Below are 11,461 nucleotides of genomic sequence, written 5' to 3' on the forward strand. Positions count from 1 at the left end.
TGGGTGAGTGAGCGGCTGGGTGAGTGAGTGGCTGGGTGGGTGAGTGGCTGGGTGAGTGAGCGGCTGGGTGAGTGAGTGGGTGGGTGAGTGAGTGGCGGGGTGAGTGAGCGGCTGGGTGAGTGAGTGGCTGGGTGAGTGGTGGGTGGGTGAGTGAATGGGTAAGTGAGTGAGTGGCTGGGTGAGTGGCTGGGTGAGTGAGTGGGTGGGTGAGTGAGCGGCTGGGTGAGTGAGTGGCTGGGTGAGTGAGTGGCTGGGTGAGTGAGTGGCTGGGTGGGTGAGTGGCTGGGTGAGTGAGCGGCTGGGTGAGTGAGTGGCTGGGTGGGTGAGTGGCTGGGTGAGTGAGCGGCTGGGTGAGTGAGTGGCTGGGTGAGTAGTGGGTGGGTGAGTGAATGGGTGAGTGAGTGAGTGGCTGGGTGAGTGAGTGGGTGGCTGGGTGAGTGAGTGAGTTGCTGGGTGAGTGAGTGGCTGGGTGAGTAAGTGAGTGGCTGGGTGGGTGAGTGGCTGGGTAAGTGAGTGGCTGGGTGAGTGAGTGGGTGGGTGGGTGAGTGAGTGAGTGAGTGGCTGGGTGAGTGAGCGGCTGGGTGAGTGAGTTGGTGAGTGAAGGGCTGGGTGAGTGAGTGAGTGGGTGAGTGGTGGGTTGGTGAGTGAATGGGTGAGTGAGTGAGTGGCTGGATGAGTGAGTGGGTGGCTGGGTGAGTGAGTGAGTTGCTGGGTGAGTGAGTGGCTGGGTGAGTGAGTGAGTGGCTGGGTGAGTGAGTGGGTGGCTGGCTGAGTGGGTGGCTGGGTGAGTGAGTGAGTTTCTGGGTGAGTGAGTGGCTGGGTGAGTTAGTGAGTGGCTGGGTGAATGAGTGGCTGAGTGAGTGAGTGAGTGGCTGGGTGAGTGAGTGTAGTGGTGAGTGTAGTAGTGAGTGTAGTGGTGAGTGCAGTGGTGAGTGTGGCTGTTGCTCACCGTCCACCACTTCATGTTTCGTCCAGCGAGGAAATATCCTCCGACGGTGCTCCGATTGGTTCTTTTCATGGACTAGGGTGAGAGGTCGAAACGTTAGCTCACCACTCACTCACCCGCTCACGCACCCACCCACTCACCCACTCACTCACTCAGTCACTCACTCACCCACTCACGCACTCACCCACCCACCCAACCACTCACTAACCCACCCACTCACCCACTCACCCACTCACCCACACATCCGCTCACTCACCCACTCACTCACCTACTCACGCATTCACCCACTCACCCACCCACTCACCTACCCACTCACCCACTCACCCACCCACTCACCCACCCACTCACCATCTCACCCACTCACCCACCCACCCACTCATCCACCCACCCACCCACTCACTCACTCACCCACTCACCCACCCACCCACTCACTCACTCACCCACTCACCCACCCACCCACTCATCCACCCACCCACCCACCCACCCACTCACCCACCCACCCATTCACCCACCCACTCACCAACTCACCCACCCACCCACTCACTCACTCACCCACCCACCCACTCACCCACCCACTCACCAACTCATCCACCCACCCACCCACCCACTCACCCACCCACTCACCAACTCACCCACCCACCCACTCACTCACTCACCCACCCACCCACTCACCCACCCACTCACCAACTCATCCACCCACCCACTCACCCACTCACCCACCCACTCACCCACCCACTCACCCACCCACTCACCCACCCACTCACCAACTCACCCACCCACCCACTCACCCACTCACCAACCCACCCACCCACCCACTCACTCACCCACCCACCCACTCACCATCTCACCCACTCACCCACTCACCCACCCACCCACTCACCCACCCACCCACTCACCCACTCACCCACCCACTCACCAACTCACCCACCCACCCACTCACCCACTCACCCACCCACCCACTCACCCACCCACTCTCCAACTCACCCACCCACTCACCCACTCACCCACCCACTCACACACTCACCCACCCACTCACCAACTCACCCACCCACAAACCCACTCACCCACTCACCCACCCACTCACCCACTCACCAACCCACAAACTCACCCACCCACTCACCCACCCACCCACTCACCCACCCACCCACCCACTCACCCACCCACTCACCCACTCACCCACCCACTCACTCACCCACCCACTCACCCACTCACCCACCCACTCACCCACCCACTCACCCACCCACTCACCCACTCACCCACTCACCAACCCACTCACCCACTCACCCACCCACTCACCAACTCACCCACCCACCCACCCACTCACCCACTCACCCACCCACCCACTCACCCACCCACTCACCCACTCACCCACCCACTCACCCACTCACCAACCCACCCACTCACCCACCCACCCACCCACTCACCCACTCACCCACCCACCCACCCACTCACCCACTCACCCACCCACCCACCCACTCACCCACCCACTCACCAACTCACCCACCCACCCACTCACCCACTCACCAACCCACCCACCCACCCACTCACTCACCCACCCACCCACTCACCATCTCACCCACTCACCCACTCACCCACCCACCCACTCACCCACCCACCCACTCACCCACTCACCCACCCACTCACCAACTCACCCACCCACCCACTCACCCACTCACCCACCCACCCACTCACCCACCCACTCACCCACTCACCCACCCACTCACACACTCACCCACCCACTCACCAACTCACCCACCCACAAACCCACTCACCCACTCACCCACCCACTCACCCACTCACCAACCCACAAACTCACCCACCCACTCACCCACCCACCCACTCACCCACCCACCCACCCACTCACCCACCCACTCACCCACTCACCCACCCACTCACTCACCCACCCACTCACCCACTCACCCACCCACCCACTCACCCACCCACTCACCCACCCACTCACCCACTCACCCACTCACCAACCCACTCACCCACTCACCCACCCACTCACCAACTCACCCACCCACCCACCCACTCACCCACTCACCCACCCACCCACTCACCCACCCACTCACCCACTCACCCACCCACTCACCCACTCACCAACCCACCCACTCACCCACCCACCCACCCACTCACCCACTCACCCACCCACCCACCCACTCACCCACTCACCCACCCACCCACCCACTCACCCACCCACTCACCCACTCACCCACCCACTCACTCACCCACTCACCCACTCACCCACCCACCCACTCACCCACCCACTCACCCACTCACCCACCCACCCACCCACTCACCCACCCACCCACTCACCCACCCACCCACTCACTCACTCACCCACCCACCCACTCACCCACCCACCCACCCACCCACTCACCCACCCACCCACCCACCCACCCACTCACCCACCCACCCACCCACTAACCCACCCACCCACTCACCCACCCACCCACGCACCCACCCACCCACCAACTCACCCACCCACTCACCCACCCACCCACCCACCTACCCACCAACTCACCCACCCACTCACCCACCCACCCACTCACCCACTCACCCACCCACCCACCTACCCACCAACTCACCCACCCACTCACCCACCCACCCACTCACCCACCCACTCACCCACTCACTCACCCACTCACCCACTCACCCACCCACCCACTCACCCACCAACTCACCCATATCCCCACTGCCACCACGATCACGAAATACACAACGATGACTCCGATGTCGTAAGGGTTATTCACAGACACCGGTCCTCTCGGGGTCTCCACAGGGGTCTCCACAGGGGTCTCCACAGGGGTCTCCCCGGGGGGTCCCGTCGCCATCGCCACCATCATCTTCGCCATCATCATCGCCATCATCTTCACCATCATCTTCACCATCACCTGCACCATCGTCGTGTGATGATGGGTCCCAGTGAGTGGTTGTGTGCGTGCGTGTGTGTCTGTGTGTGTCTGTGTGTGTCTGTGTCTGTGTGTGTCTGTGTGTGTGTCTATGTGTGTGTCAGTGTGTCTGTGTGTCTGTGTGTGTCTGTGTCTGTGTGTGTGTCTGTGTGTGTGTGTCTGTGTGTCTGTGAGTGTGTGTGTGTCTGTGTGTGTGTGTGTCTGTGTGTGTGTGTCTGTGTGTGTGTGTCTGTGTGTGTGTGTCTGTGTGTCTGTGAGTGTGTGTGTGTCTGTGTGTGTCTGTGTGTGTGTGTCTGTGTGTGTCTCTGTGTGTCTCTCTCTGTGTGTGTCTCCCTTTCTCTCTGTGTCTCTGTGTGTGTCTCTCTCTCTGACTCTATCTCTCTGTGTTTCTCTCTGTGTCTCTGTGTGTCTCTCTCTGTGTGTCTCTCTCTGTGTGTCTCTCTCTCTCTTTCTGTGTCTCTCTCTGTCTCTCTCTGTGTCTCTCTCTCTGTGTCTCTGTCTCTCTCTGTGTCTCTCTCTCTCTGTCCCACGCTGTGGTATAACGTGACCTCTTGCACTCACACTGAGACCCACTCAGCCATCCACTCACTCGCTGCTAATATCGCTGACAGCAAACTGGTCAATTAATGACCACAACACGAATTGACATTAACCATTGCTCTGCAGATGGGGCATGGGCGGGTGGTTGGAGCGGTGGTGCAGTGGTTAGCGCACTGCGTGTGGGTGTGTGCGGAGTGGTGGTGCAGTGGTTAGCGCACTGTGTGTGTGTGGGGGGTGGTGGTGCAGTGGTTAGCGTGGTGGTGCAGTGGTTAGCGCACTGTGTGTGTGTGGGGAGTGGTGGTGCAGTGGTTAGCGCACTGTGTGTGTGTGGGGAGTGTTGGTGCAGTGGTTGGAGCGGTGGTGCAGTGGTTAGCGCACTGTGTGTGTGTGGGGAGTGGTGGTGCAGTGGTTAGCGCACTGTGTGTGGGTGTGTGCGGAGTGGTGGTGCAGTGGTTAGCGCACTGTGTGTGTGTGGTTGTGGGGAGCGGTGGTGCAGTGGTTAGCGCACTGTGTGTGTGTGGTTGTGGGGAGCGGTGGTGCAGTGGTTAGCGCACTGTGTGTGTGTGTGAGTGGGGAGTGGTGGTGCAGTGGTTAGCGCACTGTGTGTGTGTGTGAGTGGGGAGTGGTGGTGCAGTGGTTAGCGCACTGTGTGTGTGTGTGAGTGGTGGTGCAGTGGTTAGCGCACTGTGTGTGGAGAGTGGTGTGAGTGGTGGTGCAGTGGTTAGCGCACTGTGTGTGTGTGTGAGTGGGGAGTGGTGGTGCAGTGGTTAGCGCACTGTGTGTGTGTGTGGGGAGTGGTGGTGCAGTGGTTAGCGCACTGTGTGTGTGTGGGGAGTGGTGGTGCAGTGGTTAACGCACTGTGTGTGTGTGTGGGGAGTGGTGGTGCAGTGGTTAGCGCACTGTGTGTGTGTGGGGAGTGGTGGTGCAGTGGTTAGCGTGGTGGTGCAGTGGTTAGCGCACTGTGTGAGTGTGGGGAGTGGTGGTGCAGTGGTTAGCGCACTGTGTGTGTGTGGGGAGTGGTGGTGCAGTGGTTAGCGTGGTGGTGCAGTGGTTAGCGCACTGTGTGTGTGTGGGGAGTGGTGGTGCAGTGGTTAGCGCACTGTGTGTGTGTGTGTGGGGAGTGGTGGTGCAGTGGTTAGCGCACTGTGTGTGTGTGGGGGAGTGGTGGTGCAATGGTTAGCGCACTGTGTGTGTGTGGGGAGTGGTGGTGCAGTGGTTAGCGCACTGTATGTGGGGAGTGGTGGTGCAGTGGTTAGCACACTGTGTGTGTGTGTGGGGGAGTGGTGGTGCAGTGGTTAGCGCACTGTGTGTGTGTGTGGGGAGTGGTGGTGCAGTGGTTAGCGCACTGTGTGTGTGTGGGGAGTGGTGGTGCAGTGGTTAGCGCACTGTGTGTGGGTGGGGAGTGGTGGTGCAGTGGTTAGCGCACTGTGTGTGTGTGGGGAGTGGTGGTGCAGTGGTTAGCGTGGTGGTGCAGTGGTTAGCGCACTGTGTGTGGGTGGGGAGTGGTGGTGCAGTGGTTAGCGCACTGTATGTGGGGAGTGGTGGTGCAGTGGATAGCGCACTGTGTGTGGGTGGGGAGTGGTGGTGCAGTGGTTAGCGCACTGTGTGTGTGTGGGGGAGTGGTGGTGCAGTGGTTAGCGCACTGTGTGTGTGTGGGGAGTGGTGGTGCAGTGGTTAGCGCACTGTGTGTGTGTGTGTGGGGAGTTGTGGTGCAGTGGTTAGCGCACTGTGTGTGTGTGGGGAGTGGTGGTGCAGTGGTTAGCGCACTGTGTGTGTGTGGGGAGTGGTGGTGCAGTGGTTACCACACTGTGTGTGTGTGGGGGAGTGGTGGTGCAGTGGTTAGCGCACTGTGTGTGTGTGTGGGAGTGGTGGTGCAGTGGTTAGCGCACTGTGTGTGTGTGGGGAGTGGTGGTGCAGTGGTTAGCGCACTGTATGTGGGGAGTGGTGGTGCAGTGGTTAGCACACTGTGTGTGTGTGTGGGGAGTGGTGGTGCAGTGGTTAGCGCACTGTGTGTGTGTGGGGAGTGGTGGTGCAGTGGTTAGCGCACTGTGTGTGTGTGTGGGGAGTGGTGGTGCAGTGGTTAGCGCACTGTGTGTGTGTGTGGGGAGTGGTGGTGCAGTGGTTAGCGTGGTGGTGCATTGGTTAGCGCACTGTGTGTGTGTGTGTGTGGGGAGTGGTGGTGCAGTGGTTAGCGCACTGTGTGTGTGTGTGTGGGGAGTTGTGGTGCAGTGGTTAGCGCACTGTGTGTGTGTGGGGAGTGGTGGTGCAGTGGTTAGCGCACTGTGTGTGGGTGGGGAGTGGTGGTGCAGTGGTTAGCGCACTGTGTGTGTGTGGGGAGTGGTGGTGCAGTGGTTAGCGCACTGTGTGTGAGGTGTGGTGGTGCAGTGGTTAGCGCACTGTGTGTGAGTGGGGAGTGGTGGTGCAGTGGTTAGCGCAGTTTGTGGGGAGTGGTGGTGCAGTGGTTAGCGCACTGTGTGTGGGGAGTGGTGGTGCAGTGGTTAGCGCACTGTGTATGTGTGGGGAGTGGTGGTGCAGTGGTTAGCGCACTGTGTGTGTGGGGGGAGTGGTGGTGCAGTGGTTAGCGCACTGTGTGTGTGTGGGTGGGGAGTGGTGGTGCAGTGGTTAGCGCACTGTGTGTGTGTGGGGAGTGGTGGTGCAGTGGTTAGCGCACTGTGTATGTGTGGGGAGTGGTGGTGCAGTGGTTAGCGCACTGTGTGTGTGTGGGGAGTGGTGGTGCAGTGGTTAGCGCACTGTGTGTGTGTGGGGAGTGGTGGTGCAGTGGTTAGCGCACTGTGTGTGTGTGTGTGAGGAGTGGTGGTGCAGTGGTTAGCGCACTGTGTATGTGTGGGGAGTGGTGGTGCAGTGGTTAGCGCACTGTGTGTGGGGAGTGGTGGTGCAGTGGTTAGCGCACTGTGTGTGAGTGGGGAGTGGTGGTGCAGTGGTTAGCGCATTGTGTGTGTGTGTGGGGAGTGGTGGTGCAGTGGTTAGCGCACTGTGTGTGTGAGTGGGGAGTGGTGGTGCAGTGGTTAGCGCACTGTGTGTGTGTGTGGGGAGTGGTGGTGCAGTGGTTAGCGCACTGTGTGTGTGAGTGGGGAGTGGTGGTGCAGTGGTTAGCGCACTGTGTGTGGGGAGTGGTGGTGCAGTGGTTAGCGCACTGTGTGTGTGTATGGGGAGTGGTGGTGCAGTGGTTAGCGCACTGTGTGTGTGTATGGGGAATGGTGGTGCAGTGGTTAGCGCACTGTGTGTGGGGAGTGGTGGTGCAGTGGTTAGCGCACTGTGTGTGTGTGAGTGGGGAGTGGTGGTGCAGTGGTTAGCGCACTGTGTGTGGGGAGTGGTGGTGCAGTGGTTAGCGCACTGTGTGTGTGAGTGGGGAGTGGTGGTGCAGTGGTTAGCGCACTGTGTGTGTGTGGGGAGTGGTGGTGCAGTGGTTAGCGTACTGTATGTGGGGAGTGGTGGTGCAGTGGTTAGCGCACTGTGTTTGTGTGGGGAGTGGTGGTGCAGTGGTTAGCGCACTGTGTGTGGGGAGTGGTGGTGCAGTGGTTAGCGCACTGTGTGTGGGGAGTGGTGGTGCAGTGGTTAGCGCACTGTGTGTGGGGAGTGGTGGTGCAGTGGTTAGCGCACTGTGTGTGTGTGTGGAGTGGTGGTGCAGTGGTTAGCGCACTGTGTGTGCGTGGGGAGTGGTGGTGCAGTGGTTAGCGCACTGTGTGTGTGTGGGGAGTGGTGGTGCAGTGGTTAGCGCACTGTGCGTGGGGAGTGGTGGTGCAGTGGTTAGCGCACTGTGTGTGTGTGGGGAGTGGTGGTGCAGTGGTTAGCGCACTGTGTGTGTGTGTGAGTGGTGGTGCAGTGGTTAGCGCACTGTGTGTGGGGAGTGGTGGTGCAGTGGTTAGCGCACTGTGTGTGTGTGTGAGTGGTGGTGCAGTGGTTAGCGCACTGTGTGTGGGGAGTGGTGGTGCAGTGGTTAGCGCACTGTGCGTGGGGAGTGGTGGTGCAGTGGTTAGCGCACTGTGTGTGTGTGTGAGTGGTGGTGCAGTGGTTAGCGCACTGTGAGTGGGGAGTGGTGGTGCAGTGGTTAGCGCACTGTGTGTGTGGGAGTGGTGGTGCAGTGGTTAGCGCACTGTGTGTGTGTGTGGAGTGGTGGTGCAGTGGTTAGCGCACTGTGCGTGGGGAGTGGTGGTGCAGTGGTTAGCGCACTGTGTGTGTGTGTGTGGGGAGTGGTGGTGCAGTGGTTAGCGCACTGTGTGTGTGGGGAGTGGTGGTGCAGTGGTTAGTGCACTGTGTGTGTGTGTGGGGAGTGGTGGTGCAGTGGTTAGCGCACTGTGTGTGTGTGTGGGGAGTGGTGGTGCAGTGGTTAGCGCACTGTGTGTGTGTGTGGGGAGTGGTGGTGCAGTGGTTAGCGCACTGTGTGTGTGTGTGGGGAGTGGTGGTGCAGTGGTTAGCGCACTGTGTGTGTGTGTGGGGAGTGGTGGTGCAGTGGTTAGCGCACTGTGTGTGTGTGGGGAGTGGTGGTGCAGTGGTTAGCGCACTGTGTGTGGGGAGTGGTGGTGCAGTGGTTAGCGCACTGTGTGTGGGGAGTGGTGGTGCAGTGGTTAGCGCACTGTGTGAGTGAGGAGTGGTGGTGCAGTGGTTAGCGCACTGTGTGTGGGGAGTGGTGGTGCAGTGGTTAGCGCACTGTGTGTGTGTGTGTGTGGGGAGTGGTGGTGCAGTGGTTAGCGCACTGTGTGTGTATGAGTGGGGAGTGGTGGTGCAGTGGTTAGCGCACTGTGTGTGTGTGGGGAGTGGTGGTGCAGTGGTTAGCGCACTGTGTGTGTGTGGAGAGTGGTGGTGCAGTGGTTAGCGCACTGTGTGTGTGTGGGGAGTGGTGGTGCAGTGGTTAGCGCACTGTGTGTGTGTGGGGAGTGGTGGTGCAGTGGTTAGCGCACTGTGTGTGGGGAGTGGTGGTGCAGTGGTTAGCGCACTGTGTGTGTGTGGGGAGTGGTGGTGCAGTGGTTAGCGCACTGTGTGTGGGGAGTGGTGGTGCAGTGGTTAGCGCACTGTGTGTGGGGAGTGGTGGTGCAGTGGTTAGCGCACTGTGTGTGTGTGGGGAGTGGTGGTGCAGTGGTTAGCGCACTGTGTGTGTGTGAGTGGGGAGTGGTGGTGCAGTGGCTAGCGCACTGTGTGTGTGTGGGGAGTGGTGGTGCAATGGTTAGCGCACTGTGTGTGGGGAGTGGTGGTGCAGTGGTTAGCGCACTGTGTGTGTGCGGGGAGTGGTGGTGCAGTAGTTAGCGCACTGTGTGTGTGTGGGGAGTGGTGGTGCAGTGGTTAGCGCACTGTGTGTGTGTGGGGAGTGGTGGTGCAGTGGTTAGCGCACTGTGTGTGTGTGAGGAGTGGTGGTGCAGTGGTTAGCGCACTGTGTGTGTGCGGGGAGTGGTGGTGCAGTGGTTAGCGCACTGTGTGTGTGCGGGGAGTGGTGGTGCAGTGGTTAGCGCACTGTGTGTGTGTGAGTGGGGAGTGGTGGTGCAGTGGTTAGCGCACTGTGTGTGTGCGGGGAGTGGTGGTGCAGTGGTTAGCGCACTGTGTGTGTATGAGTGGGGAGTGGTGGTGCAGTGGTTAGCGCACTGTGTGTGTGTGTGGGGAGTGGTGGTGCAGTGGTTAGCGCACTGTGTGTGGGGAGTGGTGGTGCAGTGGTTAGCGCACTGTGTGTGTGTGTGGGGAGTGGTGGTGCAGTGGTTAGCGCACTGTGTGTGTGTGGGGAGTGGTGGTGCAGTGGTTAGCGCACTGTGTGTGTGTGAGTGGGGAGTGGTGGTGCAGTGGTTAGCGCACTGTGTGTGGGGAGTGGTGGTGCAGTGGTTAGCGCACTGTGTGTGTGTATGCGTGGGGAGTGGTGGTGCAGTGGTTAGCGCACTGTGTGTGTGTGGGGAGTGGTGGTGCAGTGGTTAGCGAACTGTGTGTGGGGAGTGGTGGTGCAATGGTTAGCGCACTGTGTGTGTGAGTGTGTGTGGGGAGTGGTGGTGCAGTGGTTAACGCACTGTGTGTGTGTGGGGAGTGGTGGTGCAGTGGTTAACGCACTGTGTGTGTGTGAGGAGTGGTGGTGCAGTGGTTAGCGCACTGTGTGTGTGGGGGGAGTGGTGGTGCAGTGGTTAACGCACTGTGTGTGTGTGTGTGGGGAGTGGTGGTGCAGTGGTTAGCGCACTGTGTGTGTGTGGAGTGGTGGTGCAGTGGTTAGCGCACTGTGTGTGGGGAGTGGTGGTGCAGTGGTTAGCGCACTGTGTGTGTGTGTGAGTGGGGAGTGGTGGTGCAGTGGTTAGCGCACTGTGTGTGTGTGTGAGTGGGTGCGGTGGTGTACTTACCCACACACACACAGTGCGCTAACCACTGCACCACCGCTCCACACACACACACACACAGTGCGCTAACCACTGCACCACCGCTCCTTCCGCTATTGATTAACCCTATTGGAAGGGGCATTGACGATCAGTCCAACTCCTCGTCACGTCCAATGATTAACTGGGTCACGCGTGGCTGTGCCAGGCTAGGTGCATGGGGAGGAGGTCACGTGACAGACCCTGCAGGTGGCACGGGTTCACTGCTGCTGCTGTGCCAGGCTAGGTGCACAAGGAGGAGGTCACGTGACAGACCCTGCAGGTGGCACGGGTTCACTGCTGCTGCTGCTGTGCCAGGCTAGGTGCACAAGGAGGAGGTCACGTGACAGACCCTGCAGGTGGCACGGGTTCACTGCTGCTGCTGCCGTGCCAGGCTAGGTGCACAAGGAGGAGGTCACGTGACAGACCCTGCAGGTGGCACGGGTTCACTGCTGCTGCTGCCGTGCCAGGCTAGGTGCACAAGGAGGAGGTCACGTGACAGACCCTGCAGGTGCCATGGGCCGACTGCTGCTGCTGCTGTGCCAGGCTAGGTGCACGAGGAGGAGGTCACGTGGCAGACCCTGCAGGTGGCACGGGTTCACTGCTGCTGCTGCTGTGCCAGGCTAGGTGCATGTGGAAGAGGTCACGTGGCAGACCCTGCAGGTGGCACACAGGTTGACTGCTGCTGCTGTGCCAGGCTAGGTGCATGTGGAGGAGGTCACGTG

The 11,461-nt window shown here is 60.2% G+C and overlaps 1 protein-coding gene across 1 annotated transcript in view; it reads right to left on the reverse strand.

The window, feature by feature from the left end:
* LOC144952985 (sodium/glucose cotransporter 2-like) overlaps positions 1–3,678 on the reverse strand; it is a 55,398-nt gene extending 51,720 nt beyond the window's left edge. The window contains exons 1-3 of the mRNA XM_078883467.1: positions 3,623–3,678; positions 2,755–2,757; positions 950–1,010 (exon numbers count right to left, since the gene is read on the reverse strand). Coding sequence (XP_078739593.1) covers positions 950–964 — 15 coding nt within the window. The 5' untranslated portion in view covers positions 965–1,010; positions 2,755–2,757; positions 3,623–3,678. The remainder of the gene's footprint in view (positions 1–949; positions 1,011–2,754; positions 2,758–3,622) is intronic.
* Between the last annotated feature and the right edge of the window lie 7,783 nt (positions 3,679–11,461).

The sequence above is a fragment of the Lampetra fluviatilis genome, chromosome 71, assembly GCF_964198595.1.
Source record: "Lampetra fluviatilis chromosome 71, kcLamFluv1.1, whole genome shotgun sequence".
Classification (NCBI taxonomy): Eukaryota; Metazoa; Chordata; class Hyperoartia; order Petromyzontiformes; family Petromyzontidae; genus Lampetra; species Lampetra fluviatilis.